Source organism: Aulonocara sp. 'chitande type north' Nkhata Bay, linkage group LG3 (genome assembly GCF_057382095.1).
Source record: "Aulonocara sp. 'chitande type north' Nkhata Bay isolate Kocher_YH1m ecotype deep benthic linkage group LG3, A_spYH_male_GT1.1, whole genome shotgun sequence".
NCBI lineage: Eukaryota > Metazoa > Chordata > Actinopteri > Cichliformes > Cichlidae > Aulonocara > Aulonocara sp. 'chitande type north' Nkhata Bay.
Window position 1 is genome coordinate 61,974,992 of NC_141346.1, and position 16,155 is coordinate 61,991,146.

At 43.7% G+C, this 16,155-nt stretch overlaps 2 protein-coding genes and 1 non-coding gene across 4 annotated transcripts; all 3 read left to right on the top strand.

Annotated features, from left to right (window-relative positions):
• Nucleotides 1-1,158: 1,158 nt before the first annotated feature.
• Nucleotides 1,159-6,695, top strand: eif4a1a (eukaryotic translation initiation factor 4A1A). 2 transcript variants are annotated; one of them, XM_086285380.1, is made up of 11 exons: nt 1,159-1,308; nt 2,587-2,629; nt 2,729-2,861; nt 2,961-3,100; nt 3,215-3,383; nt 3,794-3,903; nt 4,007-4,150; nt 4,236-4,373; nt 4,461-4,550; nt 5,160-5,239; nt 5,393-6,695. In XM_086285380.1, exons 2-11 carry the CDS (start codon nt 2,606-2,608, stop codon nt 5,535-5,537), a joined length of 1,173 nt encoding a protein of 390 aa, XP_086141506.1. In that variant the 5' UTR covers nt 1,159-1,308; nt 2,587-2,605; the 3' UTR covers nt 5,538-6,695. The 2 variants fall into 2 exon arrangements, with proteins under 2 accessions (XP_086141506.1, XP_086141505.1); XM_086285379.1 differs by having other exon boundaries at nt 1,276-1,412.
• On the top strand, nt 3,504-3,644 carry LOC147336474 (small nucleolar RNA SNORD10). The gene has a single exon (XR_015128680.1). It is a non-coding gene; the product is annotated as a small nucleolar RNA SNORD10 (small nucleolar RNA).
• A 1,729-nt stretch (nt 6,696-8,424) lies between the features above and the next one.
• sox19b (SRY-box transcription factor 19b) lies at nt 8,425-14,547 on the top strand. Its single transcript, XM_086285381.1, has 2 exons — nt 8,425-11,363; nt 12,932-14,547. The coding sequence occupies exons 1-2, from the start codon at nt 10,702-10,704 to the stop codon at nt 13,191-13,193; spliced, it is 924 nt and encodes a 307-aa protein (XP_086141507.1). The 5' UTR covers nt 8,425-10,701; the 3' UTR covers nt 13,194-14,547.
• Nucleotides 14,548-16,155: the final 1,608 nt, after the last annotated feature.

The window sequence follows — 16,155 nt, forward strand, 5'->3', positions numbered from 1 at the left end:
TGGTGGGTGAGGGGTGTGAATGCGTGCCTCATTAACCTGCAGTATCAGGTATTCAGCCAGCTCTTTGCAGAGGGGATGGTTGCAGACCCTTTCACACTGATACCTGCTGTAATGGGCGCTTCGATCACTGCCACAACACCTTTTCACAGTCCCTTTCTAACGGCTGTGAAAGTGAGGAAAGCCACTGCAGTATTTTTTGTGATAGGTGTCGACACTCAGACGATACATAAGCACTGAGAGAACAAGTCGTAACCAAAACCCAAGTGCTTTTTTGTTTTTGCTGCCCACATGGTGTGAAGTCCAAATCGGCCCCATACAGAAAAGCAATACCTGATGAGGGAATCCACAAAGAAAAAGCATCAATCTGTGTAGAAAGTGAATATTAGTACAGTGGTACAATCATCTGATGATCTGGTTAATTTGTAAGTTTGCTCACAAAGAAATGAGCAGCCTAGTTGTTTATGGTAGTTTAATTTTAATGGAGACAGAATATTAGATCAAGAAATAAAAAACACATTACATGAAAGTAATAAAACCCCATTTCAGAGCAAATATCTGAATGATTCTCAGCACATGTAGAGACTAGAAAGACACGATGGGTTCTTCATATACATGATAACACTTAAAAAGTTCTAAACCAGGTACAGATGCCACATTATTGTCACTGGGACAATGTTCAGTTTAATTTCATGGTGTCATTTTGTGGTTATGGTTTTTTTTAAAGCATTAAAATGTGCCATTATAGACATTAGTTTTTCAAGCTTTATTTATTTATTTACATTTATGGAGCTAACCTACTGCACTGTCATTAGATTTGTCCATTATCCAGATTCAGCACGAAATTGAGATAATCAACAGAAAGTTTTTTTTAACTCTTTCCCGTGATAGAGTATGAGTGAATGTAAAGAGCAGTGTGTTGATGCATATTACACAGGAGCCTCATTTCTGATAGGCTGTAAATACTCGACGTAATGCTGGAACATTAACACGTTGCATGACCCGAATTAAAAATTGTGTTTATTTTTAATTTTTTAAAATTGTGTTTATTTTTAATTCGGCGTTTTTTAATGTCTGAACAAAGCAGCGGGGACACACCTGGGCAGGCGGACTGAAGAAACCCGGTTGCGTCACCAACGGATTCCGTAAAAACTGAAACCCCGCCTCTTTGGCTAAAGAACTCGGGCACGAGCGTGAATTACGAGCATACTGTAAACGGAAACGGTCCGCCCCGTGGGTCTGCTTACTTTTACGTGACGTAGAGCTCGTCCAATCGCAAGTGCCTGTGGGCGGGACCACAGCTAAGTGACGGTGAGCTTTTACAATGAGAAAGCCTCTTTGTGCGCATAACCTATATAAGAGATTTCTGCTGCGGATTCTTTCTTTGAAATAATGTCGGCTGAATATGATAACAGGTAAGGAGGGCTACTTTTGGTCGCATAAAGTGTGAGTTCTAGGGCGTATTTTCTTCTTCAATCCGTCATATTTTACTTGATGTTCTCAAGAATGCAGATTTTTAACCGAGTTTTGTAGTCGAGTAACATTCGGGGACTTTTTGTCTTAGATGAACATTAGGACTCTGCGCGTTTCAGGAGACGAGTGTGAAATAAGATTGAATGTTTTAGATCGTTAAAGTCATGCTAGTCAGAAGTTATATTAGTCTTAATGCTTCAGATGTGGATACAGACTGCGGTCGTTATCGGCATCCGGCGACAGCACGTGAACAAGCCTGATGTAGGCCTTTAAAAATTCTTCCTCTTTTCATTTGTAGTAACTTGATATTGAAGCCAAAACATCGGAACTACGATATTTTCGGGTGTAATACACGTAACGAACCTTATTTTGTCTGTAAAGGTGAATTAATGCCGTTTCGTGCTGTTCGATGGAGTCACATGGTCTTAGTACGGATGGTCGGCGTTTTAAACAAAGGCCGCTTTAAGGCCGCTGAAAATGGTCGTTTTTCCGCTTACACACGCTGCATGTGGTGGAGCTGTGTGCTGCCTCCATAAAGCGCTGTGCCTTACGTGTCTAAATGAACAATAGCTTTCGCCGACTTTCGCCGACAGTTACAGACTAGCAGGCCCTGTTGCTAGCAGCTAATGCGGAGCAGGCCGCGGCGGAAAGCCGCGAAGCTTCTTCTGCCGCTTTCTTCATAGCATCGCGGACAGCTCTAAATGATCCGAACGCTTTGAACACAAAGATGTCGGCGTTTGTCGACTACTTGGCCACATTCGACGTGGCTGTGGCTCTGTTTCCTCCGTGAAGCGTCCACCCGCCCCTGTCTTTTCCTCCCTGAATGGAGAAACGACCATCTTGATTGTATGTAGCAAAAATGGCGGCCTCTCCACAAGGCCGCGCGTCACAGCACAAGGGGCGAAGGCTTCTTTTTTCATGCCAAGTTTGGGAAGAATGATATAACGGCGAGCCTGGTAATGATTATATCAGCACGTTTACTTAAAGGGGGATATTTTTGTGCCACAGAAGATTCTTTTTATTCTCATTATTCGTGGGCAGAGAGGATTTAGTGCATTAAGGTCATTTACAAGTGCAGCTTGAGAGGAAAGATAACTGAGTTTCTGTCATTCACAGAGACAATGGCCCTGAAGGCATGGAGCCAGATGGGATCATTGAGGTAAGTCTCCTATGAAACTCTCACCAACACTGTGACGTTCTTCACAGCACAGCATGTAATGAACTGACAATAAACCTGTGCTCTTTCTAACCCTTCCAGAGCAATTGGAACCAGATTGTGGATAGTTTTGATGAGATGAGTCTACGTGAGACCCTGCTCAGGGGAATTTATGCCTATGGTTTTGAGAAACCTTCAGCTATCCAGCAAAGGGCCATTATGCCTTGTATCAAGGGTAAGCGTGCTTCAATATGTAATGATGTGTTTCTAACACTTAGCAGTTAACAACCCCAAGAATTCCCTGGATACTAAATTGCACATGTTTTAATTTCAGGTTACGATGTGATTGCTCAGGCCCAATCTGGCACTGGGAAGACTGCCACCTTTGCCATTTCCATCCTTCAGCAGATTGATGTGGAGCTGAAAGGCACTCAGGCTCTGGTCCTGGCTCCCACTAGGGAGCTGGCTCAGCAGGTAGGCTTCCACACCCGCCCTCTTACACTAGTGACATATTGTGCTATTGTTTCTTAAGGATCTCTCATGTAGCCTTTTGCATGGCTTAACGTCTGGTCTTTGACTTTCTTTCAGATTCAGAAAGTGGTCCTTGCCCTGGGCGACTACATGGGAGCCAGCTGCTATGCCTGCATTGGAGGGACCAACATCCGCAGTGAGGTCCAGAAACTGCAGGCTGAAGCCCCACACATCGTGGTGGGAACTCCCGGACGCGTCTTTGACATGCTAACTCGCAAAAACCTTTGTAAGTCTTCCTGAGAAGGAGTTAAATCAGGCTTAGTTTGAAATGTGTGACCACAAAGAAAGAAATTAACGAGTCTCTGGTGACTTTGATCACCTCGGAGGTCAGTTATTGTATAATGCTGTATAATGATGAAACCCATGCGTGTCAGCTGACACTGTAAGCCCCTGCTGTGGTGTAGCTGTGGTCGGCGTTCTGCTGGCTCGAGCTTTCATGACAACAGAGGTCCAGAGGCATGATCATACATTCATTACTTCTGAATACGGCACCTTTACACCTGAAGACGCTTCATTACCGAAACCTCATTAGTGGCACGTGATTCCTAAATCCAACATGAATCAGTTGTATCGGTGTGCAAACGTATGGCTGTGTTATGTGCCCGTATGTGTAACATGGTGGTTCCCTTTTTGCAGCTTCTAAATACATCAAAATGTTCGTGTTGGACGAGGCTGATGAGATGCTTAGTCGAGGATTCAAGGATCAGATCTACGAGATCTTCCAGAAGCTGTCGAGCAACATCCAGGTTAGAACTTTGGTGTCAGCGCCGTAACGGCCGAGCCAAAGATCCTTGCTTGAAATATGAACTCTGCTTGTAGCTGACGGATATCTCTCTAAATCTTTTTAAGGTTGTCCTACTGTCTGCCACCATGCCAGCTGATGTTTTGGAGGTCACAAAGAAGTTTATGCGTGAGCCTATCAGAATCCTCGTGAAGAAGGAGGAGCTGACACTTGAGGGCATCCGCCAGTTTTACATAAATGTGGAAAAAGAGGTGAAAAACGTGCACTCGCTTTCCCTGTAATCAGGGTGTTCATGCTGAGCTTGCTGTGCTAACAGTCTGACCTGGTGGTCCTCAGGAATGGAAGCTGGATACCTTGTGCGACTTGTACGAAACCTTGACCATCACACAAGCTGTGATCTTCATCAACACAAGGAGAAAAGTGGACTGGCTTACTGAGAAGATGCATGCCAGAGACTTCACAGTTTCTGCTCTGGTACGAACCTCTTTGTGTGACTGACACATTTGGTACAAGTGTGGAAACTTTCAGTGCATGTTGTAAGACTTCATTCTGTCTTTTCAGCACGGTGACATGGACCAGAAGGAGAGAGACCTGATCATGAGGGAGTTCCGCTCGGGCTCCAGTCGAGTCCTTATTACCACTGACCTGTTGGTATGTAACGGCTTCTTATTAGTGCTGTTTGCAGTCCAAGGTTCCCTCTCCTGCCAGCTGCAGTGTTGGTAAAGGACTGAAAGTTCCTTGGTAGAGCAGAGATCTGCCCTCCACTGTAGCTGGGTTGAAATCCCTGACTCACAACTAATTGGCAGATTACATTTATTCCTGTAGCTCACCTGTGAGAGTTCTGGGTAAAGCTGTGGTGGGTCATAGAAACTGGACCCACCACCAGTTTGTATGTGGGGTTAGCTCTTATTCAGGACATGAGTGCAAAGAAACATCCAGTTTACGGCCCAATTTTAATTGATAGATGGCCATAAAGATCAAACTGAGGTTATTGTGCTCGGCCCTGACAGCCAGATTCCTCTTGGATGGCATGACCTCGGCCTCCTGTTTGACCAGGACATGTCCTTCAATGCACATATTAAACAAATATGTAAGGCTGCTTACCATCTCTAAAATATCCTGTCTCAGAGTGATGCAGAGAAACTCCAGGGGAAGGGGGGAGCAGTACATTTTCAGAGACCATCCTTCTCCTGCTTTGGCTCGCTGTTAGATCCAAAATTGAGTTGTGCCATGTAAGTAAAGGTGTTTGTTTCTTCTCAGGCCAGAGGTATTGATGTTCAGCAGGTTTCCCTTGTCATCAACTACGACCTGCCAACCAACAGGGAAAACTACATCCACAGGTGAGGACATAAACGGTTTGCAGACATGATTGGCAGCTATGCACAACAGGCAAATGAAATGTTCATGTCAACTCTTTGTCCAACGTGAGCATGAGCAGCAAACCCAAAGAGATGATATCTGCAGTGACGGTGATCCCTTTTTGTTTTTGACAGGATCGGTCGGGGAGGTCGTTTCGGCAGAAAGGGAGTAGCCATTAACATGATAACCGAGGATGACAAGCGAACACTGAGGGACATTGAGACATTCTACAACACCACCGTGGAGGAGATGCCCATGAACGTGGCCGATCTTATCTAGAAGACTCCCCGCTTCTGTTTGTCCACCCATATCCGATTGTTTTAGAAGTAAAAGCTTGTTTCCTACAATACGAATACTAAAAACTTCCTTTTTCTAAATTCCACCCTGAATTTACTCAGCATTTGACATGATTTTGGAAGAATGACTTGCTGACCTGCTCCATTTGCCATTGTCTTTTATCGACCCTGAAATTTTCCCAGCGGTTAAATACTCTGCTTCACGCCAGAACTGTTTCCAAAAGCACATTTAAAGTCCAGTGATGACATTATACTTGCTGATTGTTGGCAAAGAGACACTGTTGATTTGCAGCTTGTGTGAGGTTTGGCTGTTGCAGCGTCGGTCGGCTGACCCGAGCAGTCTGGACTCGACGGTGTTCTGAATGAACAGCGGTGTGATTGACTAGCTCAGTATTTAAACAATCTTCAGTGTATTTGCACAACGCACGCCCACGGTCATGTTTACAGCAGGTTTTGGGTTCTGGAAGTAAACAGGACATGATCAATAAAATGAGCTGTACAGTGGCTGACAAATTTGATCCTCTTTACTGCTGTGCTTCTCTGCTTTTCCTCCTTTCCCATTGCGGCCGTAACCCTGTTCAGCCATTTGTACAGTAGAGTTCAGATGAGGAGTGCTTGCAGGCAGAAACGGTGAGTTGTAGCGGTTTGGCCTCCTGACCCAGATCCAAGCGGCTTTTTGGTTTTTATTTTTTTTCCCCGTCTCCAGTTAGTTGAGATTGGAGTTTTTTTTTTTTTGTTTTTTTTTTGGTTTGTTTTGTTTTTGTTTTTTTTTTGTTTTTTTTACAGGGAATATAAGATTTCAAATGGTTGTGGTCATGTTTTGTAACCTACCTCATCCAAATCTTATAGATGAATGGGGAGTGTCATCTGGACCAAACTACAAATATAAAAGTATATAGAGATTTTTATCTTGCTTTCCACTCCACCAAAAGTTTCTGAGCTCTCGTATTATGAGGTGTGTGCTATCAGTGCTAATATTTTTTATTTTTCCCCCAAATGTATGGATTGTTTCCCCTCTCTTTTTTTCTTTTTTTTGAGACAGTGTATCAGGTTTTCTACATTGGATACTGTATAGTATTTATTTTATTGGTCTTTAAAAGAAAAACAATAAAAACATCCTTTTCTTTTCCTTTTCTTTAAAGCTGTAAAGCAGCCCTCTGTTGGCCAAATCCTGTGTGGTGTCTACTTTTGTGGCAAAGCTCACTCAGTGACGTGGGCGATGGAGTGGAGCAGTCAATGTTAGAGCTGGAACTCTTTGTGTCCCATCAGAGGAGAACGTGTCAGTGTCTCTGTTGCATTTCCCATCATTTATTTTCCCGTTGTCTTTTTTTTTCTTTCTCCCAATTAAAGAGAGCTCATTAAGATCTGAATCTTCATTAAAAAGAGACAGCCCTGAGACAACAGGAGCGTCATAGGACTGAATTAATTTGCTCTTATTCAAATATTTGATGTTTGTGTGAAACGGTGTTGAGGTTGACTCACCCACCGTGGGTGCAGCAGCTACAGACCGTACCAGTTTACTGAGGCTGCGGCTGGTTGACGGACTCTTGCATAGAGTGCAATTCTTCATAATAAAGTACTAAACATGTAACGGCATAAGGCATGTCTACGATAAGGTAAAGATACATGTGTGCATTTGTAATAAAGCTGGAATATAAAATGATGAAATAGAGACGCATACAGTGTTTTTCCTGCTGAGCAAATAGAAGCTGTCTGAGAAGCAGCACCATCAGCATGTCCTGCAGGAGGCCAACAAATGTATGAACGATAACGTCTCCGTCCACTAGAGGGAGACGTCGATTCAGCCTTGCTAACATAATCAGCCCTGTACTCTCTGTAGCACACATGCACACTCTTGTGGATTTGCATTTTCTTTCTCTCCCAGCCTGCTGGAGGAGCGACACTGACAGTTTATCCACAGACTAATTTCCAGCTCACAGGCACAGACGTAAGATAGAGAAATGTTAGCCCTGGGATGGACGGGCAGCCTTATTCCAGCTTCCCGTGGTTCTATAATCGTGTGCACAGCCTCAAAACATGGTGCACAGCTCAACTTTGTGGCCTGCTTCTCAGGTTAGGTGGTCCCTTTTCCAAAGGCGCTGTTTGTGGTGAATGTACCCTGTGCCCATCCCCCAAATGCCACATGCACACTGTGGGTACCAACTCGCTCCCTGTTGGGTGTTGGATCGCAGGGTTGAGAGATGGTGGGATGGGGTGGGTGGATTATGTGAGTGTGAGGCTTGTAAAAAGGCTGCCATGGTCTTTCTTTGTGTGACGGATGGCTGGGAGGCTGAACGGGCCTGTTTTGCATGATAAGAGAAGCCAGCGTAGGGAAGAATAGAGGTCTATTCAAGCCCTGTCATCCAAATCCACCCTCCTGCACCAACCCATCACCCACCCCTTCATCATCCATCCCTTCATCATTGCATCCCTCCTCCTTTCTTTTCACCTTCATTTTCTGGCCTTCCCTGTTTTCATTGGTTATTTCTCCCCCTATAAATCTATAGCCTTTACCCACTTCTCTGACCTCCAAACCCCAGCGTATTTTATCCAACTTTATTTCTGTTCATTCAGATTTCCCCTCCTTTCCATCAAGCTGTTTGGACTTTGATGCGTTCCAAAACATTTGAATCTCATCATTATTTCGTGGGTCTGCTGAATGAGGAGATATAATGGAAATGTCACGGTCCAAGCTCTTTAACATTAAAAGAGTCTCTGATTCTCTGACATGTTCACAAAGTCAGCAGGAGATAGTACGGCATAATTAAAGTAATCGAAACAGCCACATCGTACTCTATTATCATTCTTTAAGGCTCTGATTGTGAGTACTAATCAGAGCTGGCTACATTGTAGAGGTCTTTACCTTCCAATATAAAACACGTTGTTGTGATTTGGTATAAATAACGTTGAAGTTCTTGGAACTAAATTCGACCCAAACTCTCATCTGAAGCTTCTCGTTATGATTGTCTCATCAGTGTTGGCTTTAAGGACACTCTGATAACTGATGTTAACACATGATTTGGTTACGTACCAACAGAACAAACACTTTTAATTCAGCTTTTTCAAGCAACTTCACTTCACGGTGATAAAAATCATTTTACAAAACTACCAGGGTTGTCGACATTGCTGCAGTCGTTTGCTGTGGTTCAACAAGACTCGCACATCTCCAAAGTAATCCCAGTACATTCTTAGCGACTTTCAAGCTCCTCCAAATTAAACTGTCAAGGACTTTCAATGGAATTCAAGTCAGAGCTTTTTTACTTGTTGTTCTGAAGGTGGTTCACCATGAGGGATGTGTGTTTGGTGTTGTTGTCATGTTGGAAGATAAAGCAGCGACCCAGACCCAGCTTTGCTGCCGACTGCTTCAGGGTTCCAGATTTTCCCGATTCCTTCCACTTTGACGACATTCACAGTTCCAGACGCTCCGAAGCATCCCTGCAGATTAGTACTCTCGTCATTGTGTGTCACTGTGGGGATTGTGTTCTTTCTCCAAACATAAGCAGCGTCTCTATGGCTAGTTCTCTCTGACCAAAGGACGGGCTTCCAGTGTGCATAGTCTTTCTCCAGGCTGTCTTTAGCGTATCTCAGTCTGACTTGAAGGTGTCTGCACAGTTTCCATTGCTCTGCTTCCTGTGCAGGGTGCAAGTAACTGTCTTCCTTGAAATAACAATTGTGAATGTCCTACTGGGGTCACTTGTGTGTCGGCAGTTGTTCTGGGATCTTTGGATGCATCTCTCACTAGTCTTTTACTTCCTACCTCTGTAAGGCTTGTTCTGGCTCTCTTTGAGTTTCTCGATGACACTTCCACTCCAGTTCTTGACAGTTGGAACTTTTCATATCCACCTCCTGAGTTATGAACACCAACATATCTTTTCCTCAAGCTAAACTGATTTCTTTCGCTTTTGGCATGAAGCTTTCTAAAGCTGCAGCTCAAACTTCTGTTGGATGTAAACTGGAAGATAAGCCTCAGTCAGATTTTACCAGCTACAAGTTTTACAAAGCCATTGCACACCCATGGTTTGTGCTATTACTCAATAACATGGTTAGTTTTCAGGAGCTATTTTTACATAATTCTGTTACTGTGTGCAAATAATTTACTCTTTCTAGAAAAACTTTTAGGTTTGAAATGCTAAGTTGAAAGTCTCTTGCTCTTTTAAAAACTCTGGAACCAGAGCTGCGTGTGTGAAACAGTCCCGACAGGCTGTGCGACACAATATGTCTCTGTTGAAATGAAATTATTGGATCTTTGATGGTTTTTCTCTTGCACCTCCCTAACCAACCAGCGGCAGCATGCGCTCCTCTCTCAGCCTGGCCCTGGCTAACAGTTAGAGGGAGTTGTGTCCCCCGTGTTGCCCACAGAGGAGCTCTCATCGTTGGGGGTTTCTTTGTGATATTGTCGGACGGTTACCCCGCAGTTTCAAACACTGTTGTTGTTGTGCTTTATAAATGAAATCGAACTGGTTATAAACACAAACCCCTGTTTACTCTTTTAGTTTTTGTTGTTTGTACTATTTCAACTTTCATGATTATAGATACATTTATATTTGCGGATCTTTCGAACCATATTTTAAGCCGCGTGACAGCCTGCGTGGCTGCCTCCACAGACAACTTTGCTAAAACCTCGTTTTCAGTATATAGTTTACAGTTGCCCGGGGATTATTAAGATCGTCTTGTCTTACTGGAATGCTTCCTCTCACCAACTCCGTCATCAACAAGTGTCTCACGCACCCCCGGAGCCCTTTCATTTGCAAATGCACACGCACAGAATGAAGCTTTTTGCCATTCCCATTGGTTCATGCCTGACTGCACGAGAATAGGAGAACTTTGGGAGTGAACAGACAGATGAGTTCAGTGTGTGAGCTGGCTGTCTGACAACAAGTGGTTTTCCGTAAACTCTTTCACTGCACTGAAACCGCAAAACTTTACTGTGAAAGTGTATCTCAGTGCTAGTTTAATGACTGCCTCGAGAGACTTTTAATTTAAGAAAGGGGGGGCAGGTTGTCCGCTGCAGTCTCACGGGTGTGTCGTGCGTAAGCCCCGGGGAAACGTGTAACTAAACCTGGCCAAAAGTCGCCAGATTGACGGCGACGAAGGCTCCTGAGTGCTCGATCGTTTATTTGTAACTCAACTTTCCTACTTTTCCCAGCATGTACAGCATGATGGAACACGAGCTGAAGCCGACTGGCCAGCCCCCTTCTCATCAGACCTCCCAGGGAATGTCACCGGTCACCGGCACCATGACCGGGAGCATGGGCAGCAATGGAAACTCTCACCCGAGCTCTAAAACGGCATGCGCACCTGGAGCCGACCCCATGGATAAAGTCAAGCGGCCCATGAACGCTTTCATGGTCTGGTCCAGGGGGCAGAGGCGCAAGATGGCACAAGAAAACCCGAAAATGCACAACTCTGAAATCAGCAAGCGGCTGGGGGCCGAGTGGAAACTTCTGAACGATGCTGAGAAGCGGCCTTTCATTGACGAGGCCAAGCGGCTCCGTGCGGTCCATATGAAGGAGTACCCTGACTACAAGTACAAGCCACGACGCAAGACAAAGCCTTTACTCAAAAAAGACACTCAGGTAGGCAAGTACCCACTGACAGCGGGAAACCTGCTGGTGGCAGCGGCACAGAGCCAAGGTGGGAGCCCCAGGATGGAGAGCTATGGCTGGGGCCCCACCGGAGGATACGCCGGCATGCAGGGCGAGGCACTGGGCTACACACAGCAGCTCCACCGGTATGAGCTGTCAGCTCTCCAGTACCCACCTGCAATGACGGCGCCGCAGACGTACATGAACGGGGCCAACTCATACAGGTGAGTGTGTGTCTGCGTTTCTGCAAAACAACAACCGCGCATGTTCCCAGCGCTCGTTAAAGATGGCAAAGCGCGCAGATACGATACTGAGCAGCAGCGTTTAAACTGTAGGTTACTTCTTCATTGAGTTCTCCAAACTCAGGTCAAGTGTTAAAATCTGGTGGAAACGGAGCGTGCAATCCTTCGTTAGTGCGACTTCATGGTTCCTTGGACTTTCACTCGGTGAATTTATTTCTCTGTGCTGAAAATCCCCTCACTGTTATATTGTTTTACATAATTTCCTTGGGGATTTATAAAGTATCCTGATTCTGATTTTAAAAAACGAGTCTGAGAAATGTCTTTTTTACTGAATGAAAATTAAGATACCAGAAATAAGTAATGCTGGATGTTCTCAAACTGCCACAGGACTCATCATGCTGAGTTTATTCAAATGAGGCACATATGTTGCATCCATTCCCACCGAATCACAAAGAAGTCTACATATGATTGAGCAACGAGGTTTGTCTGCATTCCTTGCCTGCAGTCTTTATCAGTATAACTTGTTGGCAAGCAGGCTTGCTCCGTGTGTGGTCCCCTGCCCACAGACCCCCGTCCAAACCATTGTCCTGTGTTAGGGGAGATTTTGCCTCCTAGCACAGATCTCATGACCCTAAACAAAGTCTGAACACTTGATAAATTTTCAGGTGTAAGGATGGATGATGCTGCAATTTATTGCAGTAGTTCCCAGTTTGATTGGTTCTGCTGACTGGTCTGCAGCTGTATCTGTCACTGCATTTTTAATACAGCAGTGGAATCATTGAAGCTTGAGATTTTTCCTTTAAGCTTTTAAACACAAGTCGAATCCAAATTTTAAAAATTTTCTCAGACAGTATTTTGAAGATTTATCAGGAACACGTATCAACTTTATAATCCATCCAGTCTCTTCCAACACTGAAAATATCTCTCTACATGTATTTAATGAATGCATTTTAGTGTCGAAAATCAAGACAAGTTTGCATCAGTGTACATTAATACGCGTTTAACTATGATAGAGGATTCAGATAGAAAAGCAGATGTACTGAAAGAAAACAGCTGTGACACATAGACCAGTCATCCCGCAGTTTTCCTACAAAATCAAACATAGTCTGCTGTGCGCTCACTCATGTCTGTTGTAGAGTTCACGCTGTGGTTTGTTAACATATTGGGAATTTTTATACGTGATGATAGCAACAAAATCCCCAGTGCAAGATAAAAATATGTATGTATAAATTCTCAGTGTAAGAGAAGTAATTCTGTATTTCGCTCTGCGGCATTATTATCTATGTTACACAGAACTGAAAATATCTGGTGCTTAAAAGTTAACTGGATATAATTACTACACCGGATTCAAATAACTATTGCAGAGTTTCCAGTAATGCAGGAGTGTGTTTGATGATAAAGTGCTGTAACTAGCTCGGTGCACACTGGTTTTTATGGTGGACAAAGACAGGACAGAATTGTAGTTCAGCAGTACATCCTGACGTTTTTATTCCAAAATAATTACGTTGTTTTGATGTTGTTTAACTTGTAATGCCGTCTTCACCCCACAGCCCCATGTCATACAGCAGCAGTCCACAGCAGCCCAGCCCTGTCACTATGTCCATGGTGAAATCAGAACCGGTGTCCCACTCTCCTCCCACGGGAACACCAAACCACCATCGGGGGGCTTTGCAGGGTGACCTCAGAGACATGATCAGCATGTACATTCCTGGACCGGGAGGAGATGCCAGCGACCCTTCGACAGCACAGAGGGGCTACACCAGTGTGCAGCAGCACTACCTCACTGGAACTGTTCCTCTCACACACATCTAGGACTGACGAACGGTTCACGAGCAGCTAGAGAGGAGATGGAATCGGGTGTGGAGTACTTCAGAATGTCAGCATAAAGAAGTTGTGAAGTTTTTGATGATGTGTCTGCAGTACGACAAGTATCCGAATGTACTCTTTGGTGCCACGACGCATCCAGGCCACACACGCAGCGCTGAGACTCCACCCACCACCCTGCCACAGACGTCTCTCACTGAATGTCTGGAGTGAAGCCGGGGTGTCTGTTGTACATAACATGTAATATTTTCTAGTGTTTTGTGTATTATAGAACTTGTGTTTTAGAACCACCCTAAATACTTGCGATACTGGCTTTCATTATGGTTCCAGCACAGTCAGTGCTGGTTGGACTGGTTCCCGTGGCCACGTCTTCGAATGGCGACTGTCACTTTCTGCCATCTGAAATCATGTGATAGCCACATCACCTGAGCTGCTGGCCGTTCGTTAGTGCTGCTGTGACGCGTCAGCAGGAAACTCGAGAATGAAATGCACAACTTGAATAACAGAGCTTTTTAAAATCTAACTCTTTGCCATGTGGCTTTGGTTTAGTAGCCTTGTGTTAGATCTGGACTTCTACTCTTCAGTTACATTTGAATGAAATGAAACAAACTTCTGTTGGACAATCACCACCGTGTCTACGAGGAAAAGGACTGGCTTTGTGCAGTAGTACCTCCTACATGCAGTAATACAAGCAGCCTCAGTCAGAATCACACTTTCGGCTCTAAGATCTGACTGTGTTCACTGTGTGCAGGTGTTTTATTTGCTATAATTTAGTTTTAGGACATTTTCATGTTTCGATGCATCGATCTGAACTGAGCATGCTGAATTTATATTCATGTCCTCTTGCGCTAGGCAGGTGTAGTATTTCTTTTTCTATGCTTTTAAATAATTGAAAGGATTTTTATGTGAACTGCTAGATTTTCAGTTGGTCTTTCAAATGTCTCCATACAAGGACGCTGGATTGGAAAAAGACCAGAGTTGTTTTTAAATGAACTGTCAGTTGTATTTTTATAACTTTTAAAGAGAATGGATGCGTGTTCCTGATTAAACCTCAGAAAACCTTTATTCTTGTTTCTAAACTTTTTGCAGTAACAAACGTTGAGATAATGCTAATTTCTTTTTTAAGTTTAGTCCTGGTTGGATTCAAAGTGTGATCTTCAAACACAAGCGGGACATGTCAGTCACGTACTGTGATATAATTCTGTTCTAGTCATCATAGCTGAACTATGTCCAGCATTCGGGGTTTAACCTGCCCAGTGTCATGTGTAAGTTACCGTAGGCAGCATTTATGCAAACAGTATGTATATGAAGCTCTTAGACTAAGAGTCTGATTCCTTTTTGATGGAAAAGATTTGTGGCTTTCATAACAACATTAATAAATTAGGTATATGCCAACACGTTTCATGAAAATGAAATTACAGCAGCTCACTTTGTCTCCAATCCAATAACTCACTAATCCAGCCTTCATGCTCTCGCCGGCTTCTTAGTTTATATTGTAATCATTCATCCATTTGCACAGTGCTGGGCTGGATTAGGTGGGTAGGTTGTGGGTTAGAATACTACAATTATATAGTGAATACAAGTAATTCTGGAAACGATTTCCCCTTAAAACTACTCAAGAGAACAATCATGAGCCACATTTACACAGACTGATGATTCTGACATTGTTTTAATACAATTTGATTTTTCACCATTTTAATGTCGGCCTAGTATTTACCTGCTTTGACACTTGAACTTTTATTGAATTATAATATTTGCATTATGAATGCAGTATGAGTGTACCCCACTATAAGCCTTAATGGAGGGTTTTGAGTACGAACGGCGGTCAGGATTTAAGTCAGCACTTTGTCCAGGCCGCTCCAAAACCATTGTTTTGTTCACTTTTCCCCTTTTTAAAGGGGACTGGTGTGTTTTAGATCATCATTCTGCTCCATAAGCTGAAACCCTGAAGGCCGAACATCATTTCATGCTTCAGGGCACAAACTGACATCCGACATCCTCCTTTGGGATTTTCTGGTAGAGAGCAGAACTCATTGTTCCATCAATTTGCAAATTCGTGGTTCCAGCAAGTCATCGATCCTGAAGCACCAGAGCAGCCCCAGACCGTCACGCTGCAGCCATGTTCGACTGTTGGTAAGGTTTCATTTTTATGAAACGTGTCGGCTCCCAAAGTTGACACCAACAAACACTAACACATCCCTGATGGATGGGACAGAGTTACATTTCTGTATCAGACTCCTGTGATTTTCCCCGAGACTTTTTAGCTCTTTTTCACTCTGAAATCTATGAATGCCATTTTGTCCCAGTCTATTTCTCCCTGTTGAATCATGAACACTTAGCTGAGGTAAGTGAGGCCTGAGGTTCTTTTCATGTAGTTCTGGTTCTTTTATCGCCTCCTGGACACATCAGCGACACAGGCTTGGAGTCATTTGGTAGGCCGGTCACTCCCGGGAAGACAGCCGCTCTGCTAAGTTCGTTGATAATAGTTGTCACCGTGGTCCGCTGGAGACTTGGACATGATATCGATGATTTTGTTTCTGATCCGTTAGTGAGTTTCTTTAGATCACAACATAAAGTGAGATGTCTTAACCTTCACTTAACCCAACTTCACTTAGCCCGGTTTAAGTGATTTGTTGTTCATCAGTTCTGGCAGTAATCAGGCCTGCGTGTTAATTTATGATTTAAAAATGGACAATTCCTTTTTCACTTTGGACCGCAGGTTTGGTAACTTTGTTCCTCTTAATAAATGAAATTGTCCTTCAACAGAAGGACAGGACTTTTGTTTTACTTGGGTTATTGTTGCCTAATATGAAAATTTGTTTGAAGATCTGAAAACTGTTACAAATATGCAAAAAAAGAAAAACAGGAAAACCTTTTTTTCCTGTTGTCACAATGTTCTGAGTTTATCAGTCGTAAATTTTTGCTTTGCATCAAAAAAAGAGAATCTTTG

Bases quoted from the DNA above. Each gene is read 5' to 3' on its own strand.
- eif4a1a (XM_086285379.1), top strand. From the start codon at position 1,390: ATGTCGGCTGAATATGATAACAG. The intron at 4,374-4,460 runs GTACGAACCTCT...CTGTCTTTTCAG, and splicing joins ACTTCACAGTTTCTGCTCTG to CACGGTGACATGGACCAGAA. The intron at 5,240-5,392 runs GTGAGGACATAA...TGTTTTTGACAG, and splicing joins AGGGAAAACTACATCCACAG to GATCGGTCGGGGAGGTCGTT.
- sox19b (XM_086285381.1), top strand. From the start codon at position 10,702: ATGTACAGCATGATGGAACACGAGCTGAAGCCGACTGGCCAGCCCCCT. The intron at 11,364-12,931 runs GTGAGTGTGTGT...TTCACCCCACAG, and splicing joins AACGGGGCCAACTCATACAG to CCCCATGTCATACAGCAGCA.